At 34.1% G+C, this 17,943-nt stretch overlaps 2 protein-coding genes across 3 annotated transcripts in view; one reads left to right on the top strand and one right to left on the bottom strand.

Annotated features, from left to right (window-relative positions):
- The window catches only part of LOC132755177 (WW domain-containing adapter protein with coiled-coil-like), a 30,614-nt gene extending 12,966 nt beyond the window's left edge, over positions 1 to 17,648 (bottom strand). For both annotated transcript variants that reach the window (XM_060745983.1, XM_060745982.1), the window contains exons 1-7: positions 17,479 to 17,648; positions 17,280 to 17,313; positions 14,706 to 14,862; positions 10,683 to 10,810; positions 9,536 to 9,663; positions 9,010 to 9,077; positions 8,304 to 8,615 (exon numbers count right to left, since the gene is read on the bottom strand). In XM_060745983.1, the coding sequence (XP_060601966.1) occupies positions 8,304 to 8,615; positions 9,010 to 9,077; positions 9,536 to 9,663; positions 10,683 to 10,810; positions 14,706 to 14,862; positions 17,280 to 17,313; positions 17,479 to 17,519 (868 nt within the window). In that variant the 5' untranslated portion in view covers positions 17,520 to 17,648. The remainder of the gene's footprint in view (positions 1 to 8,303; positions 8,616 to 9,009; positions 9,078 to 9,535; positions 9,664 to 10,682; positions 10,811 to 14,705; positions 14,863 to 17,279; positions 17,314 to 17,478) is intronic.
- Positions 3,531 to 5,149, top strand: LOC132755178 (uncharacterized). Its single transcript, XM_060745984.1, has 3 exons — positions 3,531 to 3,887; positions 4,441 to 4,728; positions 4,960 to 5,149. Exons 2-3 carry the CDS (start codon positions 4,464 to 4,466, stop codon positions 5,142 to 5,144), a joined length of 450 nt encoding a protein of 149 aa, XP_060601967.1. The 5' UTR covers positions 3,531 to 3,887; positions 4,441 to 4,463; the 3' UTR covers positions 5,145 to 5,149.
- Positions 17,649 to 17,943: the final 295 nt, after the last annotated feature.

The raw sequence follows: 17,943 nt of genomic DNA on the forward strand, positions 1-17,943 counted from the left end.
TTTCTTTTGGTTGCCATGGCAACCAGAGTTCAGCATGGAATTAAATTCTTTGAACAATTTTCAAAGGTGACCACCAAAGGAACAATCCTGTGAAGTTTGGATGAAATTGGCTTAGTGGTTTATGAGGAGATGTCATTTAAAGTAAAAGTTTACGGACGCTGGACGGACAGACTACGGACGTACGAAAAGCGATCACAAAAGCTCACCCTGGGTGAGCTAAAAATAAGGCAGCGGGGTTTTCCCATGTTGCTTTTAGAAAGTTGCAAACTCAGACCTAGGCTGTGAGTTAACATCAATTGTATTGAATCATTAGGTATCCCTCTAGTGGGTAATTAATTAGCTTTCATTGGACAAAAACAAAGATCTATTTTTAAACAAGAAAATTTTTTTCTTCAATTTAACATTTCTTTGAAAGGGGAAATCTTCGCAAGAAGGGGAATTTTAGACTGTTTTTGGGGAAAAAAGGTAGTAAGTCTGCTTGGGGAAGTAGCCGGATACCAGCTACATAAAAGAAGGGTAAAAAGGCCCTGCCTAGATTATAACCAAGGGTCCGAAAATTCCACTTGTTTGCTCAGGACGAGTGGAAATTTGCCAATGTAATAGAAAGCTAGAATTCTTAAAATCAGTTTGTGGAAAACCAGATACAAACCTTGTGTATAATTTGCGCACTTTATAAAGCTCTGAACGCATTGTTAATTGGATACGGGTGTGACTGGAATGTGTCTGACAATACTCTATAAAGTGCGCGACTTATACATAACCTAAAACACAAGCTAATCAGGGCCGGCAAAATCTGATTTTGACTCACTTGTCCTTTTTATATGAAGTATTTTTTAACTTGTCCGTATGATATTTACATAGTTAATTCTTGAAAATCTTCACGTGTCTGTACAGCCTCTATAGTGTTAACAATGTTTTTCCATATTTGGGCTGTGTGACCTATTTTTGACACCAGGTGACCAATATTCCAACTTGACCTAGAGATCATCAAAACAGCTTTTCTGACCAATTTCCAGGATATCTGGATCAAAGCAGAAGCCTCTAGAGTCTTAAGGTTTTTTTCCATATTTGGCCTGTGTAACCTAGTTTTTGACCCCAGGTGACAAATATTTGAATTTGAGCTAGAAATCATCAAATCAACCTTTCTGAGCAATTTTAAGTATATTTGAACTCTAGAGTGTTTTTCATATTCGGGCTGTGTGACCTAGTTTAAGACCACAGATGACCCATATATATTCAAATCACCAATTTTTTTTTAAAAATTTCGATTTTGAATCAAAACAGTAGCCTCTAGAGTGTTAACAATGTTTTTCCATATTTGGACTATATGACCTATTTTTGACACCAGGTGACCAATATTCAAACTTGACCTAGAGATCATCAAAACAGCCTTTCTGACCAATTTCCAAGATATTTGGATCAAAGCAGAAGCCTCTAGAGTCTTAAGGTTTTTCCATATTTGGACTATGTGACCTATTTTTGACACCAGGTGACCAATATTCAAACTTGACCTAGAGATCATCAAAACAGCCTTTCTGACCAATTTCCAAGATATTTGGATCAAAACAGTAGTCTCTAGAGTCTTAGCAAGGTTTTTCCATATTTGGCCTGTGTAACCTAGTTTTTGACCCCAGGTGACAAATATTTGAATTTGACCTAGAAATCATCAAAACAACCGAAGTGCAGAGTACTGGTTCTTGTGCACTGCACTTTTTCTTAATGAGATCTATCATCCTATGAAGTTTAAAGACCATAGCTTTTATACTTTAGGAGAAATGGCCTGGACAAAAATAAAGTATGAAAAACAAAGGGCAATAACTCAAAAAAATAAGAAATGCAGAGTACCGGTTCTTGTGCACTGCACTTCTTCTTAATGAGATCTATCAACCTATGAAGTTTCAAGTCAATAGCTTTTATACTTTATGAGAAATGGCCTGGACAAAAATAAAGTATGAAAATTAACAAAGGGCAATAACTCAAAAAATAAGAAATGCAGAGTACCGGTTCTTGTGCACTGCACTTCAGGTCATTAAAAGAAGCATGCATACCAAGTTTAAGTCAATCCGACTTATAATGACTGACTTATGCTCCGGACAAGCTTAAAGAGACGCCGACGACGACTGTGACGCCAACAACAAAAGTAGCCCCTATATGTTGCCTTTTTCAAGGCGACACAAAAAGTGGGTGATGGAGGCGGAACTTATCAAGATGGATCCTCATATAAAGTTTCAGTCAAAATTCAAGCCACTGACCACAACAAAAACAGTTAAAACATTATCCAAAATGTAAACAAAGGTCATTTTGACCTTGACTTTTTTACAGCAGATAGAACTCATAAAAGGTGCACCTACACACAAAGTTAGAAGCTTCTCAGTCAATGCACTTTGATTGAATTGCCAGTTTAATGCTTAAAAACTACAGGTATTAATTCCTTTACCTTTTTGATGAGTGTTGCAAAACTTGACCTAAAAATCATCTGAACAATTTCCAAAACATTTGGACCAAAAATAGTAGCCTCTACAGTGTTAACAAAGTTTTTCCTTATTTGGGCTGTGTGATCTAGTTTTTGACCAAAGATGACACATATTCTAACTTGACCTAGAAATTATCTAAACAACCAGTTTCGGTATTTGAGCAGAAACAGTAGCCCCTAAAGTGTTAACAAGGTTTTTCCATTTGGGCAGTGTGACCTAGTTTTTTACCCCAGGTGACCCATATTCAAACTTGAGCTAAGAATCAGCAAAACAACCTTTCTGACCAATTCTCTGAATATATAAGCTGAAAATGTTACCTCTACCAAAACAATAGCCTCTAGAGCGTTAACAAGATTTTTCTATTTTTTGCTCCTATGACGTTTTTCATCCAAGATGACCCATGTCATCCAACAACGTCCGAGCAATTACTTGGACAAACATTCTGACAAAAATGTGACCTGCTCAGGTGAGCTTAAAAGTTTGTAGTTCTTAAGTCAATACGCTTAGCTTAAATTTCAATGTTTATTATTAAAGGTCCAGGTAAACTTTACCTCATTAAGGTACATCTTAATTCAAAGGTTCAAGTCCAATATCATTGCACTTTGCTTTAATGGCCAATTATATATTTATTTTTTTAACAGGTGCCTGTGAACATGACCTTTTGACCTGATATTAGGTTTGCAAGTGAAACTCATCAAGGTGCATCCACATATAAAAGTTTCAATAAAATAGCTTGATTAGTATTGCAATTTATGACCATAAACAAAAAACTTAATCAATAAGGTGAAGTGGGTCATGACAATAACTCTGCTTTTTCATAGAAAAACCACCAGTGCACCTATAAATCCCTGACACTCAAGCATGACTCAAGGCCTTTCATTGGAGGTTGATCAGCAACTGTATCATTTTCAATCAAAGTCTGTGACTAATTAGTTGTAATAATGTTGGACAATGTCTTAAAAGTGTTGACAAATGTGTTTTATCACTATTTATTTCCTGGGCAATGCAAATCATATCAGCCTACAGATTGCTGAAATTGATTTCATCAAGCAGGGAATTCCCCAGGCGCTTTTAGCGCATCGGCACCGATGCGCTAAAATTTCAGAACAAGAAATCCCGATGCGCTTAAAATTATCATAGCGCTTTAAAAATGACCGATATTCCTTTCTATTGTGTCTATAAGTTAACCCCAATTAGCCAAATAAACAAGCCAATATACATGTCCTGTGTAGATAATTACCCGAGGCGTATACACAACCCGATACACTGATTGCCTTTAGACTGTGTGACGTCACAGACACCTGTCATCGATGTCTGCAGACGACTGTTAGCGCACTTTCAGGTGTTGTCAATTACAGTGTATTGAGATGGGTGCAATTTAACCGCGGCATGTGTGATATTTACATGTTTCAGGTAGGTGTAATAACTTTTATTGTTTTGATAATATAATTGGCATTAATTGACATGCGATATAACAGTTTGATATTTAGGGATGAATGGGTTAATTGTCTTGATATAAGTGTAATGTTCAATTTCATCTTTCACTTTCTTATGATCGTTACGTCTAAACAGTACTGTAGTATTAAGATTTAAAAAAATAATAAGTCTAACATGAATAAGGGAAGCCTAGTTCACTATCAATTTTAAGAGTTTTTTTGTGAGCAATGTCGTTGCAACTGTCTCAGGATCATTTTGCTTTTTAATATATACATGATAATCGTATTTTACTTGGATTAAACTGCATAGATATTCAGAAATAAATTTGGTTGATGGCTACTTTAACATTGAAAACATTTACGACTGTTCATTATCAACTTGCAACTGAGTGAAAACAACAACGAAAACTTGACATCAACAATCCCACTTAGTGACAGCCAATTGGTCATTTTCTTTTTTAATTAAAAATATCTTGTAATCTGTCTCTGTTCACTGAATCCCCAAAATGAAAAAAATATTAATTTTGCAGGCCCTCTTTAATCGAGCCTGTTCATGGACAGCTTTGTGAAGTGCAATGTACTGTCCTACCCGTTAGGCTTAGCATTTGTTTGTCAGGACATACAGGAGCTGGCCAGGCACTTTGGTGTAGATATGGAGCAGTGCCGCAGCCACTGGCACCAGGTACATGCCAGTCTAGAGGGGACTGATCAGTCAGCCGACCAGACCATGACCTGGATTACTGGCAACCTTTCTACCAGTCATCCAGCTCTTTACAGAATTGCTGCTGTGGGTCTCCTCCTCCCAACCACTACTGCAGGTAATTATTATTAAATTCATTCATTCTTGAACATAAATGAAATTCCAATGACAGTTGCAGATGTGCAACACTTTGCTAGAAGTTTTTCAACATTTCAAATATAAATCTTTTTACTTAGTTAAGTTTAAACAGGCTGGAAGTTTTAAATTTTCAAATATTCACAGCAAACAAACAATATAAATAAAAGACATGAGGTTAACATAAATGATTACTTTCATTTATTAATATCAGATTGTGAGCGAGGATTCAGCTGCCTGAAGAGAGTTAAGACTGAAAACAGGAATTGTCTCTCTGTTAAAGTTCTAAACTATCTTCTTGCCGTCTCCCTTCAAGGACCCCCATTAGAATCTTTCAACTTTGAGAAGGCAGTCAAGGCATGGAAGGACAAAAAACCTAGAAGACAGGCCCACTTTTAATGATGTTAATGAAGAAAAAACAACTGAAATATACTCATTTAAATGGGACAAGAGCTGTCATCGATATCGACAATATCGATGTATCGTTGATATTTTTTTGCCGATCAATAATCGATACACATTTTAAAAAATCGATACTTTTGACTAATATATTAAATGTCTAGAAATTATACAATTCACCCAAAATATATACAGAAGCAGTTATTTATATCTAATGGTATGCTTTTGTTATATAGTGGAATTATTTCATAGCAATGGTGACAAAAAATATTGTCTGGAAAAAATCATGCAGTGGACAAGACACTGTACAGAACATGTTTTTGACTGAAATCATTGAAACAGGTATGAAAGTGAATGACAAACAAGTGAGTATAGGATATTATCGATATATCGGTGTATCGTTGATTTTAGTCACTTGATATCGATATATCGTTGATATGCTTTGCACTGAATCAATGACAGCTCTAAATGGGACACACACATACATATAAATGTTGATCACATGTTGTGATCTTGTGTTTATATATAACTGTTTATTTATTTGAATTGTTGGAAATGGAAAAAGTAAATAATAAAAATTAAGAAAATGTTTATCATGTGAAAAGCTTTCATTATTTGTTTTAAAACAGCCCACAGCAGTATCGCGACACCTAAAATGGCAAAAATTTTCGACACGCGGTATGGGGGTCAAGACCCCCTCCCGCACCCACCCCCGTCTAATTAAAAAAATGTAGCACTTAAAAAAAATCCTGGGGAATTCCCTGCATCAAGTGTAAATTACAGATGCACCATGCTGTGTGGGATGGAATAAATAGTTATCAGAGATAAGAATCTGTCCAAATTAGACTTGTCCTCCTCAACTAACTTTAATACTGTTTATTGCCAGCTGTTTTTTGAAATGGTTTAAGAGTTGTCCCAGATGTTGCACTGTAGGATTTGAAAAGCACTGATTTTACAATATCTTATATCGTTATCACTGATTTTGCTATGTCTATATAAACTATGTGACCCAAGGAGTGAGGCCATTCTTTACACTCAGGGCATGATTTCTATAACCGTTGTATTGCTTTTCAGGGCCAGGCTTTTTTCCCAGGATTTTGGGAACATGACCCATATGAACTTCAGTGATGTTTTGTTAAAAATTGGGGAAAAAATGCATGACTTTATTTTTGCAGTGATTAAATGAATGCAAAGAATCAATGTCTAGGATGGCATCTTCAAACATTTAAGCGCCACAACAGTGAAGAGGCCCTTATTTTCAAAGATTTTTAGAATTTGTTATTCAATCAGGGTGACCATTTCACCCTTGAAATGACTCTTTGACACACCCTTCAAATTTCCAAAAGGCCTGATTTGACCCTCAGGATTTTAACTGGAGGGTCAAATTTTGTTTAAATCATGGGGATTTGACCTTGTAGTCGGTAAAAATTAGTCAAAATGACCCTCAGGATATCATGGCTAGTAAACACCTTGTTCACTATTTTTATTTTGTAACTTTCAATTGGGATTTTTTTTTCTGTGGATTGGGAAAATAACATACTATTTTCAATTGGAAATATGACCGAATATCTGCTATAAAATAAGCCAAAAATATCCTTAAAGGCATTTTCATCCTTACACCTGTAACGTTTGTAGAGGTCCACAAGACAATGCTACAGATTAAGGTAGGGCATTTAGATATATCAATATATAGCAAAAGCTTCTTTTTTTTCTTTTTTTCTAAGGCAGCCTGCTACTTTTTCCACTACTCTATATAGCGGAAAAAATTGCAACATAATCTGAACTAAATTTTTCATAAATAAATATACATACAAATTTTATTCTAATAACATTTTTCAATCTTAAATCTTTCATTCAATTTAATAATAACTTGAGTAATTCAAAAGGGAGGACAAGAGTGCCATGAAGGGCCCTAGATTGCTCACATTAGAGGACTATTGGACAATGCTACATGCAAAATAGTGCTGTGAATCTCCCAGCAAGTGACAAGATTCAGAAGAACGATGCACAAATTGGTTTGCTAAACACCTGTATATTTAAAATAATGAAACTGCTTAATGAAGCCAATATTATCATCATTAATTACTATGAATCACAATGTAAAATCCATGTATTTTTCAGCATTGCTTGTTTATTCTAAATTGGTTTTCAAACTACAGTCCATACAACACATTCTTAACATGAATTTTATAAGCAAGCTCTTGGCCAAAGCCTCAGTCTGTGGAAATTTCCTAAGATTCCCTGTGGTTATCACTACAAGTAAACAATGCTATTTATGTAATAACAGACCGATAAGCTATGTGTTTGGCCCATTTTAAATTTGTAAAGACAAATCATCAATAATCTATATAAGTTTTAGTCACTGTATACTGGATATACTTCAACAGAAGTCTGTGTGTTGTCTGCATCTATAACGTTTACTCAATTGGACAAAAACAATTTTAATCCTGCCATAAAATCGTCTGTTTCATTACTAACCAGTTTTGAGCCAAGACCCCATCAGGGCTATGTATGAAGCAGCAGACATCATTGTGGAAACCTCCTCACTGTGGCAAATTGACTTTTGACAAGTTATATGTGTGCATTTCCTGATTTTCAGGGGCTTACAACAGGTCAATTATGACACAATTTCAACAAAGGATTAAGATTATTTGTGTCCAATTAAATGAACAGTTGTTGAATGTAGACAATGCATTATGCTGTTGAAGTATATCATTCACAAATATAAGACAGGTCATCTGCACTTTGTCTTTACAACTTCAAATGGATCATAGGACATATCTTAGCAGAAAAGACATATATAACAGCCCTTTATGGTCATAAACAAATAATGACTTAATATTGATGAACATGGTGGAATTAAATGCAAAATGGTAACATACATTTAGATAAAAATTTAGATTCACGATGTCTGGAACATTACTATCTCTAAACATATCATGGGGACACTTTTTACAGGATGGGTGTTATTTAGGAATCAATACGGTAATTCAAAAACCAACTTCTACTCACCACCGCAATAATCCTCTTCCATTAATCCACATATCATTATGTGTTTAATCCACATTTTTTATCACTTTCAACAACACTTATTTTTTTCTCTCATTATATAAGAGCTACATTAAGAGCTCTATACCCATTTTTTTTATTTAAACTCACCGTTTCTTGAAGTCTGTCTCGCCAACGTCCGTGAGCTCTCACTATCCCTTCGACTCCGACTAGAGTTTGAAGAATTTGGATAATCGTTAGTTGAATTGTCATCACTACGTCTATGTATATCTTTCGTATCCGATGAGTGTAGCTGTTTGTTTGCACGCATTTCCGCTTGCAATTTCGACTGACTTTGTTGCAGTTTTTCAAACAAGTACATTTTGTCTGGCTTTGGGTTGCCATCCGCAACCATGTGCCGTAAGTCACCCAAATGTTTTTCACGTTTTTCAATTCCACCACTAGAATGTCTATTTTTAACATCTGAAACAGGCGAAACATTTTACATTTCTCCAATACAAGTCTATGACTTTTTAAGAGTTTAAGAGAACCACAGGACAAGATAAGTTATTCTATATTTCTTTTCAATTAAATTAGCTATACTCGCTATAGACACAAAACACAATTTTTTTTAAACGAAATACGAGCTTCAGAATATTCCAACTCTTTAATTACACTTACCGTAAATACTTAAGATGATTAGCTTAAGATGATGCTACCATTTAAAAGACTTTGAAATTAACTAAAATCATGAACAGAATGTTAATAATATTCAGAGATTTAGAAACAGAAATTAAAATTCAGTATACACTTTTGACAGGGACATCTCTTAAACAGGACATAATTTCATAAATTTAGCGTTTATAAAAAAAGCTACCTTTAGAAATGTGTTTTTCACTATTGGTTCGTGAGTCTGTTGAATGTCTGTCTGGTCGAACTGCCGATCTGAAATATAATGATAACCTCCACTATTAATATTGTATGAAATCAAAAGGACAAAGATATCACTATTTAAGAAGTTTTAAGACATTTCCAGAATGGAAATGCTCACAAATCTTGAAAGACATAAGGATTTGGGTTGAAGAAATTTTCATGATTTTTATGAACTTGCAAAAAATGGCTAACATTTCCAAGTGACAAAATTATAACTTATTCAGTTAAATCTTGCTAGAAGGCCTGTATTTTTTCTTGATCATTTAGAAACAAGTCAGACCACTTATTCACATATTTCTAGTCAGCAAAAAGTTAACAATTTTGGAGTAGAAAAAAAGCAGTCAATGCAAGATTGCTAAAATCTACAACATTTAAAGGAAGGTTGCTTTACAAATTTTTAAACATGTCTTTTACTTCTTCAGAATTATTGAATACAAACTACATTCTAGAATGAAAGCAATAAAACTTACGAGTCACTCCACTCTCTAGGTCTCTCCCATTGGGACACCTCCGTCTTGATGTTATAGTAGTACTTCTTCCCCGTGGAACTGAGGTGCTCTGACCACTCTCCACATGAACGTATTGCAGTTTTTTGCACCTATTCAGTCATAGAAAATATATATGTTTAAACAGCTTGGATAAATTTATATCCATTAACTTTCAAATAAGAGCATTTGAACTACTTTATTTGGTGGGTTTTTTTTCATTGCACTTGAGGCTTTTTTATGATTTATAATAAATTATTTCATATTCTCAACAGTAGGTTTTTACATGCAGTATATAGCAGCTATAAAATATGTTGCTCTATACATAATTTACACTTTTCTGCTTCTTCAGGATCTCTTATTTTTGCTTAGGATTGAAAACCAATGCTAGTGCTCATTGGCAATATTGCACTTTCCATTTAATCTCACGAACAGAGTAAACTTCTTATTTTTTACTTCACTAGGAAATATCCCCTTTCCAGAATTTCTAAATTTCAACACTTCCACCTTAATCAATGCTATCTACTTCACTCCTTAACAATTTTATATGCCTCAAAAGATGGGAAATGCTCAAAGGATGGAATAATTCATATATTTTGTGTCATCTATTTTGCAATTAGACAAGGAAAGTTCAATAAGTAACCTGGGTATCTAGGCCTAAAAAAAAAAATTGTTTTGTTCGGGTCACCCGACCCTACCTAATAATATACGCCGACCCTACCGTTTTTTTCGTGTCCAAAAAAAAAAAAAAAAAAAAATACCGTATTATTGAGGTACGGTACAGGTTTTATCGCCGCTCTTAGTTACAAAATGGCGGATCATATTGTCAATATTTTTTTTTTTAGGCCCTATCAATATCTGTAAATTACATACAATTTCATATACACTTTTAAAAGCAGGGTTTTCATTTTTATCTGAGGCTACAGAAGTGATAACTAAAACAACCAATTTTCCCATTAGTCAAGGTGGATATTTTTATCTACAGGCTAAAAAAAACCAATGAATTTCTATAGCATTTTAACAGACGAATCTGTTAATAATGAAAACCCTTCTCAAGTCACAATAATATCCATGTTAAGTAACATCATACTTAATAAATTACACAAAGTTGGATGAAAACTTAAGTACATACCTCTGTTTTGTCCTTGGCATTTGAGGTGTTCCTTGTTGTTGGTCTGTCATGGCTTCCACCATTTGTATTACTACTCCCTCCTGCATAGTTATGGTTGGCTTTCTTTCCCCCAGGGGAATTTTCGTTCCCTATTAACATCAAAGAAATTAATTTAGTTGAAATCCTAAAAGAAATTCAGTATCATCATACATTGAATAATCTTCAAAAAACTCGCAACTAAATCAAGTAAATAAATCTGACTTAAAATGTTTGGTACTATGCCAGGACAGGACAACAATTGATCAAAGGACAAAACAGACCAGGGGTTGACACTAACTTTTCAGTCAGAAATACTGACGAGACATCTGTTTTAAAATTCAGAAGTCCCTGTCAGATATAAGAAGTCCCCGACTCCTTCCTTTTTTTGTTATTAAGAGGATAAAGTAATAAACTTTGTCTACCAGTATTGATCATTAATTTACTACTTTATCATTATATGACCTTTTTCATTCTGTTCAATTATTTATTTCCATCTTATTCGAACCCATGCAGTGATTTTTTTTCCTGTATTTTACAGCCGAAAAAAAAGGCTGTTTCCCCTAGCTAAAAATAGGTATATTTCCCCCTAAAAAAGCTAATATTTTCCCCTGTAATGCCCTGTGCACTTCACCAGAACCATTATATAACAGCATCTGACTTATTATATCAGCTAGAATCCCTATAGCCTCTGCTATGTACCATGCATGATAAATTGAATTGAAATTAAAATTTTTATAAAATGTGTGGGTATTCCACTCTCAGTTGTTGGAATTTGATTTCCCCCTTTTCTGATTTATCGCGCTATATTTTCCCCTGCAGAAAGCCACAGGTTGTTTTGAAAATTGGAAAAAAAATCACTGCCATGTATGATCACACGAGTCAGATTACAAAATCATGCATTCAGTTAACAGTGATAAAAGATCATGTAAAATTTCTCATTTTAAGGAAATTCTTTGTAATCATAACACTTACAACTAAATCATGTATCGGAATCAAGAGGGTAGTATAGACTGAAGACATATAAGATTTTTTGTGCCTTTTATGTAGTCATTATAAATACAAAGTCACTATTCTGCAATTTGCATTAAACATCTTTGTACTTTCACATAATAAACAGGGAAAAAAAAGAATATTTTTCTTTCAGGAAAGAAGCGATTTTGTTTTTATTTTAACCGTACTTAATCGTGAACGTTATATTTTTTACCGCTGTTGTTTAATCTGTGTTTACATATGTAAATCTCATTAATAAACCATCTCCAGCAGCACAAATAAATCGATACTATACAAAGCCATTTCAACGTGTACAAGGCCTCTTGCTTCTATTGAAACAAGAGGGCCATGATGGCCCTGAAGTCGCTCACCTGTATATAGGCCCCCGGAGCGGGGCCAGTTTAAATCCCAGGGCTTTTATTTGAACAAACTTGGTAGACACCCATTAGAAGATGTTTCATGCTAAACATCTAAGGTCTAGCTGGTCAAGTTTTTTCTTTTACACATATAGTTAAAAACAATGACACACCTGGTGCAGGGCCAGTTTTTGACCCAAGGGCTTTTGTTTGAACAATCTTTGTAAACACTTACTAGAAAATGTTTCATGCTAAATATCTAAACTCTAGCTATTCGGGTTTTTTCAAAGAAGATTTTTTAAGTTTTTGCTATACACATATAAGGAAAATGAATGTCCCCGGGGCGGGGCCAATTTTGACCCAAGGGCTTTCATTTGAACAAACTTTGTAGACACTCACTAGAAGATGCTTCATGCTAATATCTAAACTCTAGCTATTTGAGTTTTTTTAAAGAAAATTTTTTGTTATACACATATAAGGAAAAAATGACCCCCGAGGCGGGACCAATTTTAACCCCAGCGCTTTTATAAGAACAAACTTGGTAGACACTCACTAGAAGATGTTTCATGCTTAGTATCTAAACTCTAGCTTTTTTTTTTTTTCAAGAAGACTTTTTTAAGTTTTTGCTATACACATATAAGGAAAATCAATGACCCCTGGGGCGGGCCAATTTTGACCCAGGGCTTTTATTTAAAACAAACTTGGTAGACATCCATTAGAATATGTTTCATGCTAAATATCTTAGCTCTAGCTCTTTGGGTTCTTTAACAGAAGATTTTTTTTAAGTTTTTACTATATGCATATAGGGAAAATCAATGACCCCCTGGGGCGGGCCAATTTTGACCCCAGGGCTTTTATTTGAACAAACTTGGTAAACACCCATTAGAGGATGTTTCATGCTAAATATCTTAGCTCTAGCTCTTTGGGTTCTTTAAAAGAAGATTTTATAAGTTTTTACTATATACATATAGGGAAAATCAATGACCCCCTGGGGCGGGGCCCAGTTTTGACCCCAGGGCTTTTATTTGAACAAACTTGGTAGACACCCATTAGAGGATGTTTCATGCTAAATATCTTAGCTCTAGCTCTTTGGTTCTTTAAAAGAAGATTATATAAGTTTTTACTATATACATATAGGGAAAATCAATGACCCCCTGGGGCGGGGCCAATTTTGACCCCAGGGCTTTTATTTGAACAAACTTGGTAGACACCCATTAGAGGATGTTTCATGCTAAATATCTTAGCTCTAGATCTTTGAGTTCTTTAAAAGAAGATTTTTTAAGTTTTTACTAAATGCATATAGGGAAAATCAATGACCCCCTGGGGCGGGGCCAATTTTGACCCCAGGGCTTTTATTTGAACAAACTTGGTAGACACTCACTAGAAGATGTTTCATGCCAAATATCTAAGCTCTAGCTCTTTGGGTTTTTTAGAAGAAGATATTTAAAGTTTTTTTCTTTTGGTTGCCATGGCAACCAGAGTTCTGCATGGAATTAAATTCTTTGAACAATTTTCAAAGGTGACCACCATAGGAACATTCCTGTGAAGTTTGGTTGAAATTGGCTTAGTGGTTTATGAGAAGATGTCATTTAAATAAAAGTTTACGGACGACGGACAGACGACGGACGGACACCGGACGAAAAGTGATCACAAAAGCTCACCCTGTCACTTTGTGACAGGTGAGCTAAAAACAACAAGCTTGGCGTATGGTCGTTTTGAGGCAACCGACTTGTGCTTCAGTAAATAATGCACAGTATGACAGTGACGAGTGTGTTGTAAATTGTTTGGATACAAAATTTGTTGTAAGGTCCGAAGGTGCAAAGCTGCCTGAAACACCCAAAGAACCTGATTTGCGTAAAGCTTAAGCACAGAGAGGCAAAGAATGTGTCCACAAACTCATGAGTGTGTTTAAAGAAAGCTGGTTTACAGATTTTACTTTTAAAATTACTGTTGAATCTTCCAGCAAACAGTGATTACTGTTGAATCTTCAAGCAAACCATGGAAACGACCGCGGCCCTTTCCATAGGAAAATCTGCTACACATTACTAAGAAAGGAGTCAAAGGACAAGTCTTACGTAGCATTAGAATTTAGATGTTGTCCAAAGGTGTCACGCGTGTCCTAGTACAAGTTTTGGCAAAAACCCAAGTAACAAAGACTCACTGGTTAAATAAAGCCATTGTAATAAACCTGTTTTTCAATATTTTGGCAGGTGAACTTCAACTGCAGACAGGAAGAAATTTTAGTTCAACTTGTCCGTGGCAAGCGGAAAAAATCCAAAATTCTACACCATAACTTTTACCCTGTTAAGTATCAGAAATGGTCTTGTCCCATCTTTTAATTCTGACAAAATCATTATCATTTTTAGGAAAAATTTAAAAATATGTACTGACAGAATAGAGACCGGTGCAAACAATGGTCAGACAGTATTGATAGTCATGGATAAATACAGCCTTCACCAGCAAGGTAATGGTAAAATTGAGCTGACAATTAATAAAAATGCCCAACATGCATGCCAAACAGATGGCCTGTTTACTAAGTATTAATTTACAACAGCCAAGATTACAAACCCCTTGCCAGTCAAACGTTGAGGGGAATACATTGGTTACCAAGTCCTAAAGCAAAGAAATAAGTTAATGTTTAAAAAAATATATTACTTACCCCTTTCATATTTCTCTTTATTTCTCTCAATATATGAAGATTTGTTGATATATCTGGGACTATCACGAGATGCGGGACTGTCTCTCCCTGGTGACCGACGTCTCTCATATCTGTCGTTATGGTTACTGTAACCGGTCTTTGATGGGTATTGGGAGGACTGAAATATGCATTTTAAATAGTTGCACTAAACCTTTCATATGGTGTCATAACAATAAAGTCAGTAATTTTACTGTGATACTTGTTCAAACTTTGTAACTTCTTCAAGGATCTAGGTGAAAAAACAATGTTATCTCAAAATGGGAAATCAACTTTGTATATAAACTTATGATGCGATTTAAAATCTATACACTGAGGACTCTATGCATAAAGTACAAAGAAATGCATAAAATTCTTTAAAGTTTGACATAAAACATTCTATTGTTGTGAAAATAACAGAAATGCTATGTACTATGTAACACAACTCAAACCATATACATAATACAGTGCATTACACCAATATCACATAAATCAGCTTCAAGAAATGTCCATCATTAAGCAACTTGTGTAATTCACAATTTATTTTCTTATCACTTAACTGAATGGTCATTTGCAGATTAAAACTGAACAGTAATTTGCAGATTAAAACTGACAGCAATTTAATGAAAATCAACAATTTTTCATGATTGTTAATCGAATAGTCTCTTGACAACCCTGGATGTAGTATCATGTACTAAAAGAAAAAATAATGTTCAGTCTTTTGCCAAAATAAAGAGCCTTCAACATAAAATAAGAGTTTAGTCTTGATACTTAAGCCCTCTGTTCAAATAAATGTGCAATATTCATTTATTACATTATATCTTCCATAGCTTAAGCTGTCATTGATCTAGTTCAAAGCATATCAACAATATATCAAAAGGGGATAAAAAGGTATCAACCATACACTTATGTATCAATAATAACTTATTACTTGTCTATTATTCAATTTCATACCTGTTTAAATGATTTTAGAAAAAAAAATGGTTCATACAATTATGATGTATCTTGTTAATAAATGTCAATGGTATGATTTTTCTCCTCATCACTGCTATAAAATATGTTCATTACTTAACAACAGCACAGTTTTAGACAAGGATACCCACTTCTGTATATGTTTTTTGGTGAAAATTCATTTCTTTTTTAATTAGTCAACATTATCAAATTTTTCAAATGTATATAGAGTCTAAGATCACTGATCAACAACAAAAATACCAATGATGCATCAATATTGTTTGTATGGATGACAGCTCTATTCACAGCAAACATGACACTAATACAAGTATGGTTAAATAAATTATGGTTTTGATCAAAGCCAGCAGGCTGAAGATACATTTTTTATGGGACTGAAATTGAGGTAGAAGTAAGTGAATTTCAATTGTATAAATGGATTTATTAAACAGTCATGTATTAACTATTGTCAGTACAGTATCATTAAAATATCATATGGATATAAAATTTAAATAATTATATAATACCCCCACAATTTTATTTTTAGTTGCAATCAGTGCTTTTGAAAGGAAACACTCACAGTTGCTGGTGATGAAGCATTCCCAAGTGATTTTATTCAATTTTGAGTAATTTCTTTAGTATCTAACAATGATTTTGCAAGGATATGCAGTTTATACAGACTTGACAGTACTGACAGTTGAGATAATATATTAATGAATATTTAAATTTAATAAGGCAATATTTATGAAGACATTACAGGTATTTCATAACTTTTATTGTTGTTCTTCCAAGTAAAATTAAGTTACATGCTATTAATGTATACATTATTTGTGGTTGTCTTTGTAAAAAATAATTTATCTGGTTTACAAAAATAGTTATCATTACTTTTGATATAACTATATCAATTTTCTAATATGAAAGTAGGCAAAGCCTATGAACAGGAAAGAGGCAAAGCCTGTGAACGGGAAGGTGAGATAAAAAAAAATTGTTAATTTTCATTGTACAATTTTCGTTTTTTAAGGTGTCATTTGGTATTTCATGCACCACTTCCCTTTTCAATACAAACACCTCAATGATTATATTAAGCCGAAAAGTTGGCAGAAATTTTCACTGTCAAGTATAGTACTCTATATATTTTTTATTTTTTTTAGTATAGTTTCTATCATTATGTTTACAAATGTAGTCTTTTGCCGGGCAAGCGAAAGCCTGGGCCCGCGTTTGATGTCCCAGTATTAATTTTGTACGTTATTTAGACTCTACTCTCCTGTAATGAGAACCAATAATTATAAAGGCAATCTTTTAGAATAGACTCTGATGATGTCTATATGTTATATAATAAAAACTACTAATACAGAATGAGCCGACAATATATATTCCTGGTTTAGACCCCGGGGTCTTATCCAGTATATAGCCCTTAGTCTAGATGACCGCAACACTTAAAAAATAAAAAAAATAGACATTAAAATAGGATATGCTTAAACTTCTGATTATCAATTATCAATAAGAATTGTAAATTGATGTGATTGCTATCTTGTCACTGTTGCAAAACACTTCTTCAACCCTTCAGTCTTGCAAAATTTTCAGAGCTTTCAAAGTGAGACAGCTGTGTACCTGGTATGACTGGGCCTCTCGCTTGTCAGGATACCTGAAATCAGATAAAACAAACCATAAGATTTGTGTTACATGTTGTATTTCTTTATTTTATATCGTAGTAACTACGTTGAAAAAGTAACAAAATTCTGAAATTAACAACAAAAATGGCGGCTTACTTTTGCTACATTGGAAAACGGGATTTCTATATATATCTTACCCATCATCGATTCTGGGGTGTTTCCTTGCATGCATTACCATTAATGCATTCGTTTGGGATTGATTTAACGCAATTTAGCGCTAAAATGGACCTGTTTTGGATTGAAATTTGTGACTGTTAGCAGTTCTGGGTCAGTTCAGTCGACGCCATATTCTATCCGGGCACTTGCTCTGTTCGTACGTTTCCGGTAATGTACGTTTTCATATTATTTTTATTCAAAAACTAAAAATTCTTTTAATTTATTTGCTATCAATTCTTTGTTACACAATATAATTCGGAGAAAGTGCTTTAATCGAAATAAAATGAATTGTGAAAAAAATAATAATCAAGGTCACATTGATTCTTAAAATAGAACAAGGACACCAATCATCACTGTACAAGGATGTACACGTTAAATCATTTGTTAACGTCATAGGGATTCATTAATTGTACAACGTATATGTATTGTATACGTTTCAAAAGCTA

Source organism: Ruditapes philippinarum, unplaced genomic scaffold (genome assembly GCF_026571515.1).
Source record: "Ruditapes philippinarum isolate M1 unplaced genomic scaffold, ASM2657151v2 ctg1698_1_1_1_1, whole genome shotgun sequence".
Classification (NCBI taxonomy): domain Eukaryota; kingdom Metazoa; phylum Mollusca; class Bivalvia; order Venerida; family Veneridae; genus Ruditapes; species Ruditapes philippinarum.

Excerpts from the sequence above, each read along its gene's own strand:
- LOC132755178 (XM_060745984.1), top strand. The coding sequence starts at position 4,464 with ATGGACAGCTTTGTGAAGTGCAATGTACTGTCCTACCCGTTAGGCTTA. Across the intron at positions 4,729-4,959 it reads CCTCCCAACCACTACTGCAG|ATTGTGAGCGAGGATTCAGC; the intron begins GTAATTATTATT and ends TATTAATATCAG.